Here is a 21,210-nt window from a genome sequence, read left to right as displayed (position 1 = left end):
CATGTCCATCGAATCGGTGATGCCATCCAGCCATCTCATCCTCTGTTGTCCCCTTCTCCTCCTGCCCACCATCCCTCCCAGCATCAGAGTCTTTTCCAGTGAGTCAGCTCTTTGCATGAGGTGGCCAAAGTACTGGAGTTTCAGCTTCAGCATCAGTCCTTCCAATGACCACCCAGGACTGATCTCTTTTAGGATGGAATTGTTGGATCTTCTTGCAGTCCAAGGGACTCTCAAGAGTCTTTTCCAACACCACAGTTCAAAAGCATCAATTCTTCAGCACTCAGCTTACTTCACAGTCCAACTTTCACATCCATACATGACCACTGGAAAAACCATAGCCTTGACTAGATGGACCTTTGTTGGCAAAGTAATATCTCGGCTTTTCAATATGCTATCTAGGTTGGTCATAACTTTCCTTCCAAGGAGTAAGCGTCTTTTAATTTCATGGCTGCAATCACCATCTGCCGTGATTTTGGAGCCCCCAAAAATAAAGTCTGACACTTTCCACTGTTTCCCCATCTATTTCCCATGAAGTGGTGGGACCGGATGCCATGATCTTAGTTTTCTGAATGTTGAGCTTTAAGCCAGCTTTTTTACTCTCCTCTTTCACTTTCATCAAGAAGCTTTTTAGTTCCTCTTCACTTTCTGCCATAAGGGTAGTGTCATCTGCATATCTGAGGTTATTGATATTTCTCCCAGCAATCTTGATTCCAGCTTGTGCTTCTTCCAGCCCGGCATTTCTCATGATGTACTCTGCATAGAAGTTAAATAAGCAGGGTGACAACATACATCCTTGACATACTCCTTTTCCTATTTGGAACCAGTCTGTTGTTCCATGTCCAGTTATAACTGCTGCTTCCTGACCTGCATATAGGTTTCTCAAGAGGCAAGTCAGGTGGTCTGGTATTCCCATCTCTTTCAGAATTTTCCACAGTTTATTGTGATCCACACAGTCAAAGGCTTTGGCACAGTCAATAAAGCAGAAATTGATGTTTTTCTGGAACTCTCTTGCTTTTTCCATGATCCAGCAGATGTTGGCAATTTGACCTCTGGTTCCTCTGCCTTTCTAAAACCAGCTTGAACATCTGGAAGTTCACGGTTCACATACTGCTGAAGCCTGGCTTAGAGAATTTTGAGCATTACTTTACTAGCGTGTGAGATGAGTGCAATTGTGTGGTAGTTTGAGCATTCTTTGGCATTGCCTTTCTTTGGGATTGGAATGAAAACTGACCTTTTCCAGTCCTGTGGCCACTGCTGAGTTTTCCAAATTTGCTGGTATATTGAGTGCAGCACTTTCACAGCATCATCTTTCAAGATTTGAAATAGCTCAACTGGAATTCCATCACCTCCACTAGCTTTGTTTGTAGTGATGCTTTCTAAGGCCCACTTGACTTTGCATTCCAGGATGTCTGGCTCTAGGTGAGTGATTGTGATTATCTGGGTTGTGAAGGTCTTTTTTGTACAGTTCTTCTGTGTATTCTTGCCTCCTCTTCCTAATATCTTCTGCTTCTGTTAGGTCCATACCATTTCTGTCCTTTATTGAGCCCACTTTTGCATGAAATGTTCCCTTCGTATCTCTAATTTTCTTGAAGAGATCCCTAGTCTTTCGCATTCTGTTGTTTCCTCTATTTCTTTACCTTGATCGCTGAGGAAGGCTTTCTTATCTCTTCTTGCTATTCTTTGGAACTCTGCATTCAGATGGGTGTATCTTTCCTTTTCTCCTTTGCTTCCTGCGTCTCTTCTTTTAACAGCTATTTGTAAGGCCTCCTCAGACAGCCATTTTGCTTTTTTGCATTTCTTTTCCATGGGGATGGTCTTGATCCTTGTCTCCTGTACAATGTCACGAACCTCCGTCCATAGTTCATCAGGCACTCTATCTATCAGATCTAGGCCCTTTAATCTTTTTCTCACTTCCACTGTATAATCATAAGGGATTTGATTTAGGTCATACTGGAATGGTCTAGTGGTTTTCCCCACTTTCTTCAATTTAAGTCTGAATTTGGCAATAAGGAGTTCATGATCTGAGCCACAGTCAGCTCCTGGTCTTGTTTTTGCTAACTGTATAGAGCTGCTCCATTTTTGGCTGCAAAGAACATAATCAATCTGACTTCGGTGTTGATCATCTGGTGATGTCCATGTAAAGAATCTTCTCTTGTGTTGTTGGAAGAGGGTGTTTGCTATGACCAGTGCCTTCTCTTGGCAAAACTCTATTAACCTTTGCCCTGCTTCATTCCATATTCCAAGGCCAAATTTGCCTGTTACTCCAGGTGTTTCCTGACTTCCTACTTTTGCATTCCAGTCCCTTATAATGAAAAGGACATCTTTTTGGGGTGTTAGTTCTAAAAGGTCTTGTAGGTCTTCATAGAACTGTTCAACTTCAGGTTCTTCAGCATTACTGGTTGGGGCATAGCCTTCGACTACTGTGATATTAAATGGTTTGCCTTGGAAACGAACAGAGATCATTGTGTCGTTTTTGAGGTTGCATCCAAGTACTGCATTTCGGACTCTTTTGTTGACCATGATGGCTACTCCATTTCTTCTAAGGGATTCCTGCCCGCAGTAGTAGATATAATGGTCATCTGAGTTAAATTCACCCATTCCAGTACATTTTAGTTCGCTGATTCCTAGAATATCGATGTTTACTCTTGGCATCTCTTATTTGACCATTTCCAATTTGCCTTGATTCGTGGACCTGACATTCCATGTTCCTATTCAATATTGCTCTTTACAGCATGGGACCTTGCTTCTATCACCAGTCATATCCACAGCTGGGTATTGTTTTTGCTTTGGCTCCATCCCTTCATTGTTTCTGGAGTTATTTCTCCACTACTAATTGGTTCGGTTCAATCACTCAGTCATGTCCAACTCTTTGAGACCCCATAGACTGCAGCACTCCAGGCTTCCCTGTCCATCACCAACTCCGGGAGCTTGCTCAAACTCATGTCCATCGAATCATGATGCCATCCAACCATCTCATCCTCTGTCATCCCCTTCTCCTCCTGCCTTCAATCTTTCCCAGCATCACAGTCTTTTCCAGTGAGTCAGTTCTTTGCATCAGGTGGCCAAAGCATCAGAGTTGATACTAATATCTGCTGTTTAAGTACTCTAAGTTTGTTCATCGTCTTCAAGATCGCCTTGTCAATTCTGGGCCTTCTTCATTTTTATATAAATTTTAAAATTAGATTCCCAGATCCACAAAGATCTTCACTGGAATTTTTATGTTATTGCTGCTGCTGCTGCTGTTGTCCAGTCACCAAGTCCTGTCCTACTCTTTGCAGCCCCAGGGACTGTAGCATGCCAGGCTCCTCTGTCCTCGACTGTCTCCCAGAGATTGCTCAAATTCATGTCAGATGAGTCAGTAATACTGTCTGAACCATCTCATCCTCTGTTGCCCTGTTGCCTTCAATCTTTCCCAGCATCAGGGTCTTTTCCAGTGAGTCAGCTCTTCATATCAGGTGGCCAAAATATTGTAGTTTCCACTTCAGCAACAGTTCTTCCAATGAATATTCAAGGTTGATTTCCTTTAGTATTGACCAGTTTGATCTCCTTGCAGTCCAAGGGACTCTCGAGAGTCTTCTGTAGCACCACAATTTGAAAGCATCAGTTCTTCGGCACTCAGCCTTCTTCTGGTCCAACTCTCACATCCATACATGACTACTGGGAAAACCATACCTTTGACTACACAGACCTTTGTTGACAAAGTGATGTCTCTGCTTTTTAATACGCTGTTTCTCAGCTTTTCTTCCAAGAAGCAAGCATCTTTTAATTTCATGGCTGCAGTCACTGTCCACAGCAATTTTGGAACCCAAGAAAGGAAAGTCTCACTGCTTCTGCTTTTTCCCCATCTGTTTGTGATGAAATGATGGAATCGGATGCCATGATATTAGTTTTTTAATGTTGGGTTTCAGGCCAGGTTTTTCACTCTCTTCTTTCACCCTCATCAAGAGGCTTCTTAGTTCCTCTTCACTTTCTGCATCAAATGGAATCATTTGCATATCTGAGGCGGTTGGTATTTCTCCTGGTAGTCTTTTTTTTTTTTTTTCTCCTGGTAGTCTTGATTCCAGCTTGTGATTTGTCCAGCCCAGCATTTCACATGAAGTACTCTGCGTAGAACTTAAATAAGCAGGTTGACAATATACAGCTTTGTCACCCTATACTATTTTTATTTAAATTACATTAAATCTATTAATTAATTTGGGGAGAATTGTTGTACTAAACATTGAGTCTTCCTATGCTTGAACATATTTGTGCTCAGTGTATGCTCAGTCATGTCTGACTCTCGGCCACCCCAGGGACTGTGGCCTGCCAGGCTCCTCTGTCCATGGAATTCTCCAGGCAACTGGAGTGGGTCACCAGTTCCTACTTCAAGGGATCTTTCTGACCCAGGGATCAAACCCAAGACTCTTGCATCTCCTGCATTGGCAGGCGAATTCTTTACTAACTGGGAAGAACCCATATTTAGGTCCTCTTTAATTATACTTGACAAAACTTTATTATTTTTCTATTTATTCCTTGGTGGAGTTTTTTGGTGCAGTAGTTAATTGTGTCTTTTTTACAGTTTTTTTCCCCATTTCTCTGTTAATAATGTGTAAAAATAAAATTGATCTTGTGTACTGATATTAATATTCAGCAGCCTTGCTACACTCACTTATTAATTCTATACTTCCAAGATTCTTTTGGATTTTCTACCTATTCAATCATACAATTTTTGGATAGTAAAAATTTTATTTCTTCCTTTCTGAGCTTTATGAATTTTTTTTTTCTTTTCCTTGCCTACTACATTAGCTTGGATGTCCAGTAAATATTAAATAAACATGGTGATAACAACACTCATGTCCTGTTCCTGACCTCAGGGGAAACCCTTAAGTAGTTTTGTTCCTATTCTTGAGGGGAATTCTTTCAATAGACAATTTCATTGAAAGTCTTTATTAGCTTAAGGAAGATCCCTTCTGTTCCTAGATTGCTAAATGTATGGGTATTGAATGTACTTTATTTATAAATTATCTGTTGTCATTCCTCACTAAAATGATCACTCTACAAACGCTTTATTGTTGTAATACCAGCAAGTATAACAGTGCCTAATGAAAAAAAATGAGCTTATGAATAAAGGATTGGGTGAAAATAAAATTACTTTCTTTTCACCATTAGTATTTATAAGGAACAAGGTCAGAGAATAAAATTTGACCATGTTGTGTTGTGAAAGAAAATCACTCTAAACATTAAGAATAACTAAAACTTCTTTCCCAAACATAATAGAAATATAAGAAAACATTCCTGGCAACTAAATTTTTTTTTGTCCAATGCTGATGCTAAAGACCGACTCGAGCCAGTTGCTCTCCTTCATTTCTGATTCTGAGAGACTCACCTCATTCCTTACTTGGGTTCTCCCAAACAGCTCACAGTACATGTGTCCTCTCTCTAAGCCAAGGAGAGTAGATGGAACACAGGAGGAAGCTACGGAGAAAGCACGACAGAGTTTTGTATAAGATCTGAAAGCTCCCACAACACTTAGTTAGGGTTGTCTAAAACCAGTAAAATCAGTTTTCAGTGGGAACAGATATAAAATTTAATCATCTGAATCCTTTGAAAATTGGATATTGTAAAGTTTAATTGAATTACATTGTCTTCCTTTCTAAATGAGTAACTCCTTTTTCTGTTAAAAATTCTGTTTTATTCAGTCTTGAAGGGAAGAAGAAAAACAGCACCCTCATACTAGTAAGTTTTATTTTAGAAAAGGGTTTCATCTTATTTGGTTTACTTTCATTTTTGAAAGATTTGTGCATTTTGTGAAAAATAAAGAGATGAAAGAATAAAAATTATAGTTCCCTTTTAGTGAGCAACACCATATTCTAGTTACTTAACTAAGCACTTTTCATGTAACTTTTCATTGAATTCTAGGAGTTAAAGAATGTGTTATCTTGTTTTCTAGATAATAACATAGAAACTTAGAGGGGCCCAAGGTTATATCGCTAGTTAAGTGTAAAAAAACAATACTCAACTTTTAGTCAGAGCCCAGGTCTTATGTATTAGGAAAAAATGGATTATTATCACTTAATTGGCAATCCTTGATTAAGGAAGCTGAGTGTCGAAAGGTGCCTTCCCCTTATCTATAGGTTCTTTAGGTTTGTATATTTTTCCAGATCACCAAGAATCAATCAGTTCAGTTTAGTCACTCAGTAGTGTCCGACTCTTTGCAACCCCATGGACTACAGCACACCAGGCCTCCCTGTCCATCACCAACTCCCAGAGTGTACTCAAACTCATGTCCATTGAGTCAGTGATGCCATCCAACGATCTTATCCTCTGTGATCCCCTTCTCCTCCCGCCTTCAGTCTTTCCCACCATCAGGGTCTTTTCAAACGAGTCAGTTCTTCAAATCAGGTAGCCAAAATACTGGAGTTTCAGCTTCAGCATCAGTCCTTCCAATGAACACCCAGGACTGATCTACTTTAGGATGGAATGGTTGGATCTCCTTGCAGTCCAAGGGACTCTCAAGAGTCTTCTCCAACACCACAGTTCAAAAGCATCAGTTCTTCAGCACTCAGCTTTCTTTATAGTCCAACTCTCACATCCATACATGACTACTGAGAAAACCATAGCTTTGACTAGATGGACCTTTGTTGGCAAAGTAATGTCTCTGCTTTTTAATAAGCTATCTAGGTTGGTCATAACTTTTCTTCCAAGGAGTAAGCGCCTTTTAATTTCATGGCTGCAGTCACCATCTGAAATAGTGTTACAGATGAGAACCAATAATGTTTGTAAATTTTAATTATATCAGAGAATTACTTAACTATGTGAAGAGAAAAGTTATATAAATTAGTAAATGCTCATCTTATCTCTAAACTCCATATTTGACCCATAAATGTTGGTTAAGGGTCCTGAATTTGGAGTTGTGTAATTTGGGTTAGAATTAAGATTCTGAATTCAGGTTCTATCCCATATTTCCATTGACTTGTGGCAAATTACATCATCTTTCCAAATATCAATTTCCTTATCTGTAAAATGGAGTTAGTGGCTTTCAGCACAGAGTTCTAGTGAGAATTAAATGAGACAATACTTGAAAAACAGTTAAGATAGTCTCAATTGCAATGATAGTTTTTAATATAGTATCAGAGTAGGAAATACTACAGAAAAAAATATTGAAGAGACACAAGTTACTTAAATAGATACATAATAAAATAATAATTTACATTAACTGTAAGATTTCAATGTAGTTTTGTAACAACTTAAGAAATGACACTTAAAATTGAGAATTTGACTTGAGTTCTCTCTCTAGTTCTGACAAAAGTTGGTAAAGTAGAGAAATAAAGGAGTGACAAGAAGCCAGGATAATCAAACCATGAATGACTATGTTTCAACTGTTTTTTTTGTTTTGTTTTGTTTTGTTTTTTTCAACTGTTTTTTATCATGACGTTTGAAGTATTAGGCAACAGATACTTATTCTCAATATAATTAATTCTGATGTAAAACATCCCCAAAGTAGAATTAAAGGAAATCAGATAAGGAAGAGCTGTAAAGAAAAAAGGAAGGGCCTTACAGTTATGCCTGCTGTGAATTTACATAAGCCTATCAGAGGGGCCCTCTATGATGTTCAGAAAAGGACAGCAAATGCCTGAGCAATCTTTCCAAAGAATTCTGAAATCTGTTGCACTGTCCTCATATATAAACTTTGAGTAAAGGCCAACTAGAAAAATGAATAAAGAGGAGAGAAGAAAAAAGATAGGGAAAGGTAGGAACTATAGGAGACAGAGAATAGAGCTAAAAGTAGTTGGAGGGGTGACTTTATTCATAAACTAGGAAATCTCAGCTCACTTTTCCCAGAGGAGGTGGAAATCAGCAATTAACTGATTACTAGGAAACCCTAAGAGAAGTCTACTTGTTTTCAGTATGTGAAAGTAAAACTGCAACAAGTAATTGACTAGTAATCTTAACTAATAGGGTGTCCTGAGGACATGCAAAATGTTAAGCAAGAGGAGAGTATTTAAGTAGAGACGTTTAACTGCAGGGAAACCAAAAGCATCATCTTTATGTCGGAAAAAAAAGAAAAATGTATTTAAGCATCACCAGTCACACTTAGCAAATGTCTCTTTACCAGGGCCACCTTATTTATTACCTAAAAGGCAGCAGGACACAAGACTTTGCCATGACTGGGGCCATCAGATTTCTATGCCCCTGACTGTATCTTCCTATTCTTTCGCATGCCTTTCTAGAAGGCTTCCCAGAGCTTAGAAGCCCCAAGAACGTCTGGTGTGGGTGATTCATTAATCAAGCAATTATTTAATATAATGGCTTGATCAGTTCTTAAATTCTTAAATACAATGTCCCCTCTGTCACATAACACTCTGATGAGCCTCCGCCCCCCCCCCCCATATAGTACTGTAGTGAGAAAAAGAAAAAACTCTAGGACATACATAGAAGATGCAAGAACAGGAGCAAAAGAGGGAAGAACATTGGCATTTTAAATTACCCAGCATGTGCCTGGACTATGTAGACACTTTCTCACAAAAGGAATAAAATAGGTATTGCTGTCCATATTTTTGCCTATGTGAACACCAACATTAAAGGGGTTATATGACTTGCCCACAGCCACACAGCTCAAATGTGTTGGAACCTAGAAATAAATAAACTAAAAAGCTTCTAACTCCAAAGGCTGTACTTGTTCAACTCCACGGACATGAGTAACAAGAGTAAGATGAGTAGTATGCAAAAGAGAATAAAATAGGGGAACTAAAACAGATTCGATTTACATATGCCCTTTACAGAGAGAGCAAGAGTTCCCTCACATCAGCAGAGTACCTAATCATGAGAAAGTGAAATTGAAAACTGTCCTTATTGAGAGATTATGTTATTACACCCATTCTATATCACTAACCCTGTTCCTCCTGCATACATCAGAACCACCATGCAGCCTCGTACTACATCTTTACTTTTGGTCTCTTTTATTGCCCAATAAATCATAAGATCTAACTGATCCTTTTCCTGCCAGTAGGCACTACCTTCATTCTTTCGGAAAATTAAATCATAGAGGGGTGGTAACAAGCGGTAGGCTGTGCAGGGGGAGTAGTCTGTCCACCCTCGTTAGCCTCTAGAGACCCATCAGAACCAGTCACATAAGAACTGCTATTGAAAATACGAGGATGTTTTTCTCCATGCAGAAGGGACATCATTTGAAGAATCTACCGTTCTAGGACCTTATTGAATTGAGTGTCATTGCTGAAATTAAAGTGTGACTGTATAATTTTGTGATGATTAGTATCATCTTATGAGATGTCAGGACAGACACCTTACACTGCTTTGATTTATGCTTTAGTAAAGAAACTCTACCTGGAGAAGCATAAAAATAGACTCCTACTCCTGCATATAAATTAGAGAACTGTGTCATTTCCCACACTCAACTAAACTGCAGATCAGAGAAAATGAAGGAAATAAAATAAGCCCAAATATGAAATTCAAAAGAACAACAAAGCTGACTCTCAAGGAAATAGAGGTTTTTTGATAGAAAGTTTGCTTCCAAGAACTTGAAAGAAAGGAAAAGCATGATGAACATGAGTTCCACCAAGGAGCACAGTGATTCTTGGGTTGTTTTACGATGATTTCATTTCTCAGCTTTTTTCCATCATTTTTTTCTTTCCTTCAGTTTTCTCTATTTTTTTTCAAAAACAATTCCCACATTTCCCTTTTTCTCCCTTTTATGCATTAGTATAAAAAGCAGAGGAAACAGACATCAAATTGCCAACATTTGTTGGCTCATCGGAGAAAGCAATGGCACCCCACTCCAGTACTCTTGCCTGGAAAATCCCATGGATGGAGGAGCCCGGTGGGCTGCAGTCCATGGGGTCGCTGAGGGTCGGAAACAACTGAGTGACTTCCCTTTCACTTTTCACTTTCATGCATTGGAGAAGGAAATGGCAGCCCACTCCAGTGTTCTTGCCTGGAGAATCCCAGGGACGGGGGAGCCTGGTGGGCTTCCATCTATGGGGTCACACAGAGTCGGACACGACTGAAGCGACTTAGCAGCAGCAGCAGCAGCAGCAGATGGATCATCAAAAAAGCAAGAGAGTCCCAGAAAAACATCTATTTCTGCTTTATTGACTATGCCAAAGCCTGTGTGGATCACAATAAACTGTGGAAAATTCTGAAAGAGATGGGAATACCAGACCACCTGACCTGCCTCTTTAGAAACCTGTATACAGGTCAGGAAGCAATAGTTAGAACTGGACATGGAACAACAGACTGGTTCTAAATAGGAAAAGGAGTACATCAAGGCTGTATATTGTCACCCTGCTTGCAGAGTACATCATGAGAAACGCTGGGCTGGAAGAAGAACAAGCTGGAATCAAGATTGCCAGGAGAAATATCAATAACCTCAGATATGCAGATGACACCACCCTTATGGCAGAAAGTGAAGAAGAACTAAAGAACCTCTTGATGAAAGTGAAAGAGGAGAGTCAAAAAGTTGGCTTAAAACTCAGCATTCAGAAAACTAAGATCATGGCATCTGGTCCCATCACTTCATGGCAAATAGATGGAGAAACAGGGGAAACAGTGGCTGACTTTATTTTGGGGGGCTCCCAAATCACTGCAGATGGTGATTGCAGCCATGAAATTAAAAGACGTTTACTCCTTGGAAGGAAAGTTATGACCAACCTAGACAGCATATTAAAAAGCAGAGACATTTATTTGTCAACAAAGGTCCGTCTGGTCAAGGCTATGGTTTTTCCAGTAGTCATGTATGGATGTGAGAGTTGGACTATAAAGGAGCTGAGTGCCGAAGAATTGATGCTTTTGAACTGTGGTGTTGGAGAAGACTCTTGAGAGTCCCTTGGACTGCAAGGAGATCCAACCAGTCCATCCTAAAGGAGATCAGTCCTGGGTGGTCATTGGAAGAAGCTGAAACTCTGATACTTTGGCCACCTGATGCAAAGAGCTGACTCATTTTTAAAGACTATGATGTTTGGAAAGATTGAGGGTGGGAGGAGAAGGGGACGACAGAGGGTGAGATGGTTGGATGGCAACACTGACTCGATGAACATGAGTTTGGGTAAACTCCAGGAGTTGGTGATGCACACAGGGAGGCCTGGCGTGCTGCAGTACGCGGGGCCGCAAAGTGTTGGATACGACTGAGCAGCTGAACTGAACTGAACTGAACTGAACTGAACTTATTCACAAACATAAGGAGTAACCCAGATAAATTATGGAATTATTTTGTTGGCAATGTTGTGTTACAACCCATGTCAGAGTGATCTAATTACTATTAGAACTCTACAACACATTTCCCACTCATATTCCCTGCACTGCATTCCCTGCTTATCCCCCATTTCTCTCCAAACTTAAATTATACAAAGATCCTAAAAGTTAAAAATTCTAAAGTCCTTTGGAATGATTGTGTATTTCCTTCTTACACCGATTTTATATGCATGTCTCATGTTTTAAAACTTTTAAAAAGAGTTGTATCACAGTCTCTGGTTGTTCCCCAAGTAACAGATTTTCCTTTGTTACAATTCATGTTCAAAGCTTTACATGTATGTAAGATAGTATAAATGGTATCTTCTAAATGCATATATAGGATTACATTACTGGATGGATAGATGGACAGATATACATACAGATGAACAGGCAATCAGTGTAGCTGAAATTAATTGAATAATCTTTTTGCTCTTCCCTACGCCCTAGGAACTGAAGAGGAAGATGAAGGGGATGACCGTCTTTTGGGGTCTGTTGAAGAGTTCTGGTGGTTTCCACATATGTGGAGCCATATGCAGCCCCACCTCTTCCATAATGAGTCATCTTTGGTGGAACAGATGATTCTCAACAAAAAGTTTGCCTTAGTAAGTAACTCACTTTGAACTAAAGTGCACAGACTACTAAAGTGACTGGCTTTTTATATTGAGAACATCTGAGGTTTGGGCATACGGGCACTTTTAAGCAGTCATTTCTATGTGATGGTCGGAAACACTCAGTACTGCAGCCTGTCAGCTTGTGACTTTTGAATTCGTATTGCATGCTCATCACTATGCTTCATGTTTTGAGGGGTCTAATTTAAAAGGAAAGTTTCAGGACACTCACAGGACTCAGCTACATGACATTATGGTCAGAGCTCATAAAATATGGTTCACATCCAGAAAGAGCTTTCAGCTGCACTGAGAAGACAAAATACACACATAAAACAAATCTCCACTTAGAAAACAAACGTACACTTACCAAAGAGATGGGGGAGGGATGAAAAAGGAACTGGGGATACAGATACAAACTACTACATATAAAATAGATAAACAATGAGGTCTTACTGTATAGCACAGGAAACTATATTTGACATGCTATGCTTTTGAACTGTGGTGTTGGAGAAGACTCTTGAGAGTCCCATGGACTTCAAGGAGATCCAACCAGTCCATTCTGGAGGAGATCAGCCCTGGGTGTTCTTTGGAAGGATTGATGCTAAAGCTGAAACTCCAGTACTTTGGGCAACTCATGCGAAGAGTTGACTCATTGGAAAAGACCCTGATGCTGGGAGGGATTGAGGGCAGGAGGAGAAGGGGACGACAGAGGATGAGATGGCTGGATGGCATCACTGACTCGATGGACGTGAGTCTGAGTGAACTCCGGGAGTTGGTGATGGACAGGGAGGCCTGGTGTGCTGTGATTCATGGGGTCACAAAGAGTGGGACACGACTGAGCGACTGAACTGAACTGAACTGAATAAACCATAATAGAAAAGACTATGAAATGAATATATATACACACACATACATATAGATATATAATTGAATCATTTTACTGTAAACAGAAGCTAGCACAACACTGTTAGTCAACTATAGTTCAGTTTAAAAAAACAGTCTTCAGTAAAATGAGATATTCCTGGACCTAGTGCCAAACTGTATAAACGTAAAATTCACCATCAGAGAAGGAAGTGTCGTTGAGAGTATCCAGGGAAATGCTGTGTAAATAGGATTTCAGGTACATTCTGAAATAAGAATAAGATTTAAGTGTCAGGGAGAATTTGGAGTTAAATGAGGCTGAGGGAAACACAGGTAGGAGGTGTTCGCTGGCAGGTGGTAATGAAATCTCAATCTGGAAAGGCAAGAGGAATGGGAAGAAAACCATTTAAAAGACATCAAATACATATAACACAAGGAAGGAACATTTATTTGACTGAGCAAGATACACTGTTTTAAAACCAAGAGGATTCTGATTCTGGACAGGAAATTTTACAGTTAAAGTTAAGTGCAGTACATGGGAAAATGTGCTTGTGATGAGTGGAGATGGTATAGAGAAGTTAACAAACCAACAGGGCATGTTTGGGGTGGGAGGGTGTTTATCTTTGTATTATTCTGATGGGCACACAAACATGTGGAAGGAGTCCAGACAAGTAGCTCTTTACTGAACCAGCATTCTCCTTCCTGGGCAGAGAGTACACTGGGGCAAGGACTGTGTTCTGCCTATCACAGTTCCCAGTTCATAAACATACTCAGTGAATATTTGTAGTATGAACAATTAAAGCGGCAGAAATTACCTCTCAAAAAGCAAGTGAAGTGTAATATATCTTTATTACAGTATTTTTCTTATTTGCAAACCCCAAAATTTATATTACAGTGTTCATAGATTATGTTGTTAATAAAGCTAAAACCATCAGATCATATTTCTAGGTTCAGTTCAGTCAGTCAGTCGTGTCCCAACTCTTTGCGACTCCAGGGACTGCAGCACACCAGGCTTCCCTGTCCATCACCAATTCCTGGAGCCTACTCAAACTCATGTCCATCGCGTCAGTGATGCCATCCAACCATCTCATCCTCTGTTGTCCCCTTCTTCTCCTGCCTTCAATCTTTCCCATCATCAAGGTCTTCTCCAATGAGTCTGTTCTTCATATCAGGTGGCCAAAGTATTGGAGTTTCAGCTTCAGCATCAGTCCTTCCAACGAATATTAAGGACTGATTTCCTTTAGGATGGACTGGTTGGATCTCCTTGCAGTCCAAGGTACTCTCAAGAGTCTTCCCCAACACCACAGTTCAAAAGCATCAATTCTTCGGCGCTCAGCTTTCTTTATAGTCCGACTCTCACATCCATACATGACTACTGGAAAAATCATAGCTTTGACTAGATGGACCTTTGTTAGCAAAATAACAAAGGTCTGCTTTTTAATATGTTATCTAGGTTAGTCATAGCTTTTCTTTCCAGGAACAAATGTCTTTTAATTTCATGGCTGCAGTCACCATCTGCAGTGATTTTGGAGCCCCCCAAAAAATGAAGTCTGTCACTGTTTCCACTGTTTCCCCATCTATTTGCCATGAAGTGATGGGATCAGATGCCATGATCTTAGTTTTCTGATGTTGAGTTTTAAGCCAACATTTCCACTCTCCTCTTTCACTTTCATCAAAAGGGTCTTTAGTTCTTCTTCCCTTTCTGCCATAAGGGTGGTGTCATCTGCATATCTGAGGTTATTGATATTTCTCCTGACAATCTTGATTCCAGGTTGTGCTTCATGCAGTCCAGCGTTTCTCATGATGTACTCTGCATATAAGTTAAATAAGCAGGGTGACAATATACAGCCTTGACATACTCCTTTCCCAATTTGGAACCAGTCTGTTGTTCCTGTTCTAAGTGTTGCTTCTTGACCTGCATACAGATTTCTCAGGAGGTAGATCAGGTGGTCTGTTTTTCCCATCTCTTTAAGAATTTTCCACAATTTGTTGTGATCCACACAGTCAAAGGCTCTGGCGTAGTGTTGTTCATGTACTGTATTTCTAGGTAAATCCTACTAATTGTAGTCTAAGGCTAGTGTGCAAAAGAATTAAAATACATTACACTAGTTAATTTGGATATGATTTGGGAAATTCTAAAATATAACCACTCCCTTGACCAAATATTTTTTTCTATAGATTTGAAGTCCTGACCCCAGAACTAGGGGCTTCCCAGGTGGCTCAATGGTAAAAGAATCTGCCTGCTAATGCAGGAGATGCTGGGTTCGATCCAGTGTTGGAAAGATTCCTGGAGGAGGAAATGGTAACCCACTTCAGTATTCTTTCTGGAGAATCCCATGGATAAAGGAGCCTGGTGGGTGACAGTCCGCAGTCGCAAAGAGTTGGATGCGACTGAACATGCACCAGAACTAGAAATGACTAATTTGAAGCATAATCTCAATTTTGAGGTTTCCTGCAATTTTGCCTTTTCCAGTGTTATAGTCTCCAAACCCTGAAACTATATGGAACTCTGTGGAAAGAAGAGCACATGTTATATCTCCCTTGGCTGGCCCCCCAGTTATGTAACTATCAGTTTTTTTGGTTAATCAGAATTTAAGAAAGTGCTGATGGCCACTTGCCCAATTAACATGAAATGTATTTTACATAAACTTCTAAAGCCCCAGGAGGTTTGAATAGTTGACTCACATAGTATCTTACTCGAATTTGTACAACAAAAGTTTAGAATTTGTGAAACACGCTGATTTTTCCACAAGAATATAGAAGACCAAATACTATGGGTAGCATCAGGAGCCCATATTTACCTTTTAACTTCAAACTACTCCCCAAAATAGAAAATGGCTTCAAGTGCACATTTTACAGACACTGATATTTTGTCAATAAAACACAAATAGGTCCCTACATGCTAGTATTTTGAATATGTTGACAGTATTTGCAAACTCCTGTGAGATGGAGAGCCACCATTCTTCCCTAAAAATATATATATAAATAGGACTAGTAAACAGCACGTAGAAGTGGATAAACATTGCCACAGTTTGTAATAGCACTAAAAATCCCCTCAATGTAGCAAACAGTAATTCTGTCATCTTCAGAAATCTAAAAGACTGCTGATATTGGCAATGTTAATCAGCAAGAGAGGATATGGAGAAGAAAATTATTTTGTAGTTTCTTTTTAAATCTGTGGAGAAAGGAAGGAATTTTTAAAAGAGGAAAATACATACATAAAATATAAGAAAGTACTAATAAAAGATAAACTAAGAAGTGATAGAGAAGATTTCAAGGTATGTTGTTATTGTTGTTTTGGTAGTCTTCAAAAAAAATTTTACCAAGGCATATTTGACTACATTCGCTGTTATATTCCCCTGAAAACAGAACATTATCTGGAATAATAGTATTCTGTTATGACTTGGATGAATTAATCAACATATGCCAATATTATTCCGTTCAGTTCAATCACTCAGTCATGTTCAACTCTTTGTGACCCCATGGACTGCAGCACACCAGGCCTCCCTGTCCACCACCAACTCCCGGAGTTTACTCAAACTCACGTCCATTGAGTTGGTGATGCCATCCAACCATATCATTCTCTGTCATCCCCTTCTCCTCCCACCTTCAGTCTTTCCCACCATCAGGGTCTTTTCCAATGAGTAAGTTCTTCTCAGGTGGCCAAAGTATTGGAGTTCAGCTTTAGCATCAGTCCTTCCAATGAATATTCAGGACTGATTTCCTTTAGGATGGACTGGTTGGATCTCCTTGCCATCCAAGGGACTCTCAAGAGTCTTCTCCAACACCACAGTTCAAAAGCATCAATTCTTCAGTGCTCAGCTTTCTTTATAGTCCAACTCTCACATCCATAAATGACCACTGGAAAAACCATAGCTTTGACTAGACGGACCTTTGTTAGCAAAATAATATCTCTGCTTTTTAATATGCTATCTAGGTTGGTCATAGCTTTTCTTCCAAGGAGCAAACGTCTTTTAATTTCATGGCTGCAGTCACCATCTGCAGTGATTTTGGAGCCCCAGAAATAAAGTTTGTCACTGTTTCCACTGTTTCCCCATCTATTTCCCATGAAGTGATGGGACCAGATGCCATGATCTTCGTTTTCTGAATGTTGAGTTTTAAGCCAACTTTTTCACTTTCATCAAGAGGCTTTTGAGTTCCTCTTCACTTTCTGCCATAAGGGTGGTGTCATCTGCATATCTGAGGTTATTGATATTTCTCCTGGAAATCTAGATTCCAGCTTGTTCTTCTTCCAGCCCAGCGTTTCTCATGATGTACTCTGCATATAAGTTAGATAAGCAGGGTGACAATATACAGCCTTGATGTACTCCTTTTCCTATTTGGAACCAGTCTGCTGTTCCATGTCCAGTTCTAACGGTTGCTTCCTGACCTGCATACAGATTTCTCAGGAGGCAGGTCAGGTGGTCAGGTATTCCCATCTCTTTCAGAATTTTCCACAGTTTATTATGATCCACACGGTTAGAGGCTTTGGCATAGTCAATAAAGCAGAAATAGATGTCTTTCTGGAATTCTCTTGCTCTTTTCCACGATCCAACGGATGTTGATAATTTGATCTCTAGTTCCTCTGCTTTTTCTAAAACCAGCTTGAACATCTGGATGTTCATGGTTCACGCATTGTTGATGCCTGGCTTGGAGAATTTTGAGCATTACTTTACTAGCATGTGAGATGAATGAAAATGAGCAGTAGTTTGAGCATTCTTTGGTATTGCCTTTCTTTGGGATTGGAATGAAAACTGACCTTTTCTAGTCCTGTGGCCACTGCTGAGTTTTCCAAATTTGCTGGCATTTTGAGTGCACCACTTTCACAGCATCATCTTTTAGGATTTGAAATCACTCAACTGGAATTCCATCACCTCCACAAGCTTTGTTCATAGTGATGCTTCCTAAGGCCCACTTGACTTCACATTCCAGGGCAAATGATCATGAATTGAAAGAATAATTCACATTTGAAATTTGGTCATTCTTAACCTCACATGTTAAACAGAGGACATTTCTTAAAAATGCCATTCCTAGTTTCAGGTTGACAACCCAAATTATGGTCTTGAGGCAGCAGAGAACATTCATAAAAGTTTAATCAGATACAGAATCAATAGACTTTTTTGACAGGAGAAGACACACATAAAAAGAGACTGGATCCAGGATCACTCCCTCCTGGGTCATAACAACGTGAAAGAGAACAGAAGCTTTGGGGAACAGTGATTAGTATATAACACACAGTGGAGAACAGCTGTTGTTTTTATTATCAGTATATTCAGTATCATAAAACTGCCATCTTCAGTTTTTGCCTGGGTTTCTGTGTTTAGAGTGACAGGTATGAGGGACAAAGATCCTCAAGTTTAAAAGCTTATTTTATATTGGGGTAGACATTGGTTCATGTGAATTCTACATTTTCTAGTATGTGTTCTCTAATGCCCACTAAGGCATTAGTCACAAAGCTGCTTTGCTGTTAAATTTAAAGATGCAATAAGAAAAGTTCAAGGGTTTTATTTTTTTTTTATATATTCTATATTATTTCCTTAAATTCTTACAGCAGCTCTGAATTGTAGGCATACTTATTCTCACACTATGAAGAACAACACTGAAAAGTCAGAGAAATGACAGTGACCCACTCATGGTGATAAAGCTCACTAGTGGTAGAATTTAAAACCAGAAATCCTCTTTTATTTTTAAAGCGCATAAATTGTGATTCCAAGCGTCCTCACTGGCCTCCTAAACCAATTCACAGGTATAAGTCTAGATTTCTCTTTTGCCTGGTAACCCAAGAGGGTATCTGGGACTTCTGCTAACATCAGGGAAATTGAGAACTAGAGGTGAAATCCATAGGGCAACATTTCCCTTAGGTTCCCAAATGCTCCTTGAGCTAGGCAGAGTTTATAACATGTTGGGAAGGAAGACAAAGAACTGCATCGGGGGAACTTTTCACATGACTGACCGGCATTTATCATGTATAACACAAGTTGGTTGTGTGTGCTCAGTCATTTGCGACCCCCATGGACTGTAGCCCGCCAGGTTCCTGTGTCCATGAAATTTTCCAGGCAAGAATACTGGAGTGAGTTGCCATTCCCTACTCCAGGGGATCTTCCCAACCTAGGTATCAAACCCACATCCCTTTCCTCTCCTGTACTGGCAGGCTGATTCTTTACCAACTGCAGCACCTTGGAAGCCCCATCATGTCTACTTTACAGCCCCATACAGAGTCTACTTTATTTTTTTTTTTTTTAGTTCAATGGCACTTCTATTTTTCCCAGTGGTACTTTCTTTAAATTTATTTATTTTTAATTGAAGGATGATTGCTTTACAGTATTTTGTTGGTTTCTACCAAACATCAACATGAATCAGCCATAAGTTTACCCATGTCCCTTCCCACTTCAACATCCCTTCCACCTTCCTCCCCGTCCTACCCCTCTAGGTTGATACCAAGCCCCAGTTTGAGTTCCCTGAGTCCTATAGCAAATTCCCATCAGCTGTCTATTTTACACATGTAATATATGTTTCCGTGTTACTCTCTCCATACATCCCACCCTCTACTTCCTCCCCTTCTGGCCATGTCCATAAGTCTGCTCTCTCTGTCTGTGTCTCCACTGCTGCGAGATACAGAATCAACTTTAATTCAAAGAAACTGTTCTGGAGGAAATTCTGCCTCAATTCTCCACTCACTAGATGGAACAAGCGGTATTGTGCTAATATTGCATTTGGAAATTGGGTCGCACTCTGCTTTTTTCCACCAGCTTGGGAGCTCTAAATTTAAAGAGGAGCATGAGTGTTTCACAGTGAAGGAACTGAAAGCACAGACAAGGAAGCCACTGGGCGTTCAAACAAGACTAGACACCATGGGTAAAACTGAACATGCACAGCAGTTAGCTAGAGGACATTTAAGTTCTTTCCAACTAAGCGAATCTGAGACTATGATGTAAGACTCTTTGATGGGATCCTCTCTGTCACCATCTACAGCCAAACACTTGCGATTTTCATTGAGTTTTAGCAAACACATCTTATCTATTAATCCTTCGGCACAATATAGACACTTCTGTCTCACACGGGAATTTGATGTCCATTTTAATTTAGCTTTGAAAGCTCTGTCTAATTGCTTACTATGGAAGGTCAACCAAATCCTCTAAGCAAACTTGCATTTGATGATTATAGCCATCAGGAAATACAGCTTTAGAGGTTGATTAGAAAATATTTTTAGTTATCAAATATGGGATGATTCAGGTACTAAGATGAAATTTCAACAGGGGATTTTTTTTGAAAGGTACTATTTCTGAGGCAAAGATTAATTGTAACATTAATTATTGACCTATAACACAGTAGAAATATCTTATACAGTTTTTCAAATTGGATACAATTCCATTAGAAAAATAAAATAACTTACTGCATTTAAGCATCAAAAGAATCATCAGTATATATACTCTCAACTGGAAACTTGGATTTAAATTTTAGTGAATTATGGTAGTTTAATTTTTAGAGATAAAATAATCAGTAGAAATTTTTATCATAGAACTCATCACCAATATCAGTGATACCTAGCACTGTTATGACAATACTTTTAAAATTGGTAGCTGTAAAACACTGTTCCGGATCCTGAAAACAAAATCTTAGGCAGGACTGTACATTTTGATTGCATCATCATTATGCCTTCACACAGTGTCTTTTCCCCCGTTTTCCAAGTTCAGCAGAACCTGCCACTTTACGTTATCTGACATGTCTAGTGCCCATTATGCAACTTCTTAGGCTACTGAGCACATTAACTTTCTAAAATGGAAATAAAGATTACAGTATCAAACTGTAATTTAAAATATATTGAAAGACTTGCTGGCTTAAGGAATATATAATAATCTTTTAATTAGTTTGCTTGCCAGCTAGAGAATGAATGAATTTTATCATTTTCACTTCAGTGAAGCACTTTATAAAGAAGGACATTAGGCTGTCATTTTATTGATATTGAAAACAAAGTGTAATTCTAATTATCCTAGTAGAAATAGAGTTTAAACCAGAATTCACAAAGTCAACTCTGAGCTGGTAGATTGCTTCTGGACCAAAGGAAGCAGCACAGTTTGAGAAAGCCAATAGCCATTATTCAGCACAGGATGACCAAGATGGTGAAATATATAATTTATTTCATGAAAAGAATGGCTGAAGGAACTTGGAGAGGGCGAGACAAAGAAGAGGAGAGCAAGGGATATATTATCAGGGTTAATATTCACATTAAAAGTACTGGTATGGCCATGCCAGTTATTACAATATTGAAAATGTCAATACCCCCAGTACCACCTTAGACCCTCCCCATACATGTTCCAAGCCTCCCAACTACTCAGCAACTCAGAGGGCCTGGCTCATAGTCTCCAACATCCAGCTTCAGTTCTACAGCTGGCACCAGGTCTGACCAATCAGTGGATGGCATGTTGACTGGTAAATATTTTGAGTGTTAACCCTGAATATGATGAATCCATCAATAAAAGTAAAATCTGTACAACTGCTCACTTTGTGTCTATTT

At 39.4% G+C, this 21,210-nt stretch overlaps 1 protein-coding gene across 1 annotated transcript in view; it reads left to right on the top strand.

Annotated features, from left to right (window-relative positions):
* Window positions 1-21,210, top strand: part of NDST3 (N-deacetylase and N-sulfotransferase 3) — a 114,719-nt gene that overhangs the window by 68,691 nt on the left and 24,818 nt on the right. The window contains exon 4 of the mRNA NM_001077961.3: window positions 11,674-11,828. Coding sequence (NP_001071429.2) covers window positions 11,674-11,828 — 155 coding nt within the window. The remainder of the gene's footprint in view (window positions 1-11,673; window positions 11,829-21,210) is intronic.

This window comes from Bos taurus, chromosome 6, assembly GCF_002263795.3.
Source record: "Bos taurus isolate L1 Dominette 01449 registration number 42190680 breed Hereford chromosome 6, ARS-UCD2.0, whole genome shotgun sequence".
Taxonomy (NCBI): domain Eukaryota; kingdom Metazoa; phylum Chordata; class Mammalia; order Artiodactyla; family Bovidae; genus Bos; species Bos taurus.
Note: the sequence above shows the minus strand (reverse complement) of the source record. Positions and strands in the feature narration are given on the sequence as shown.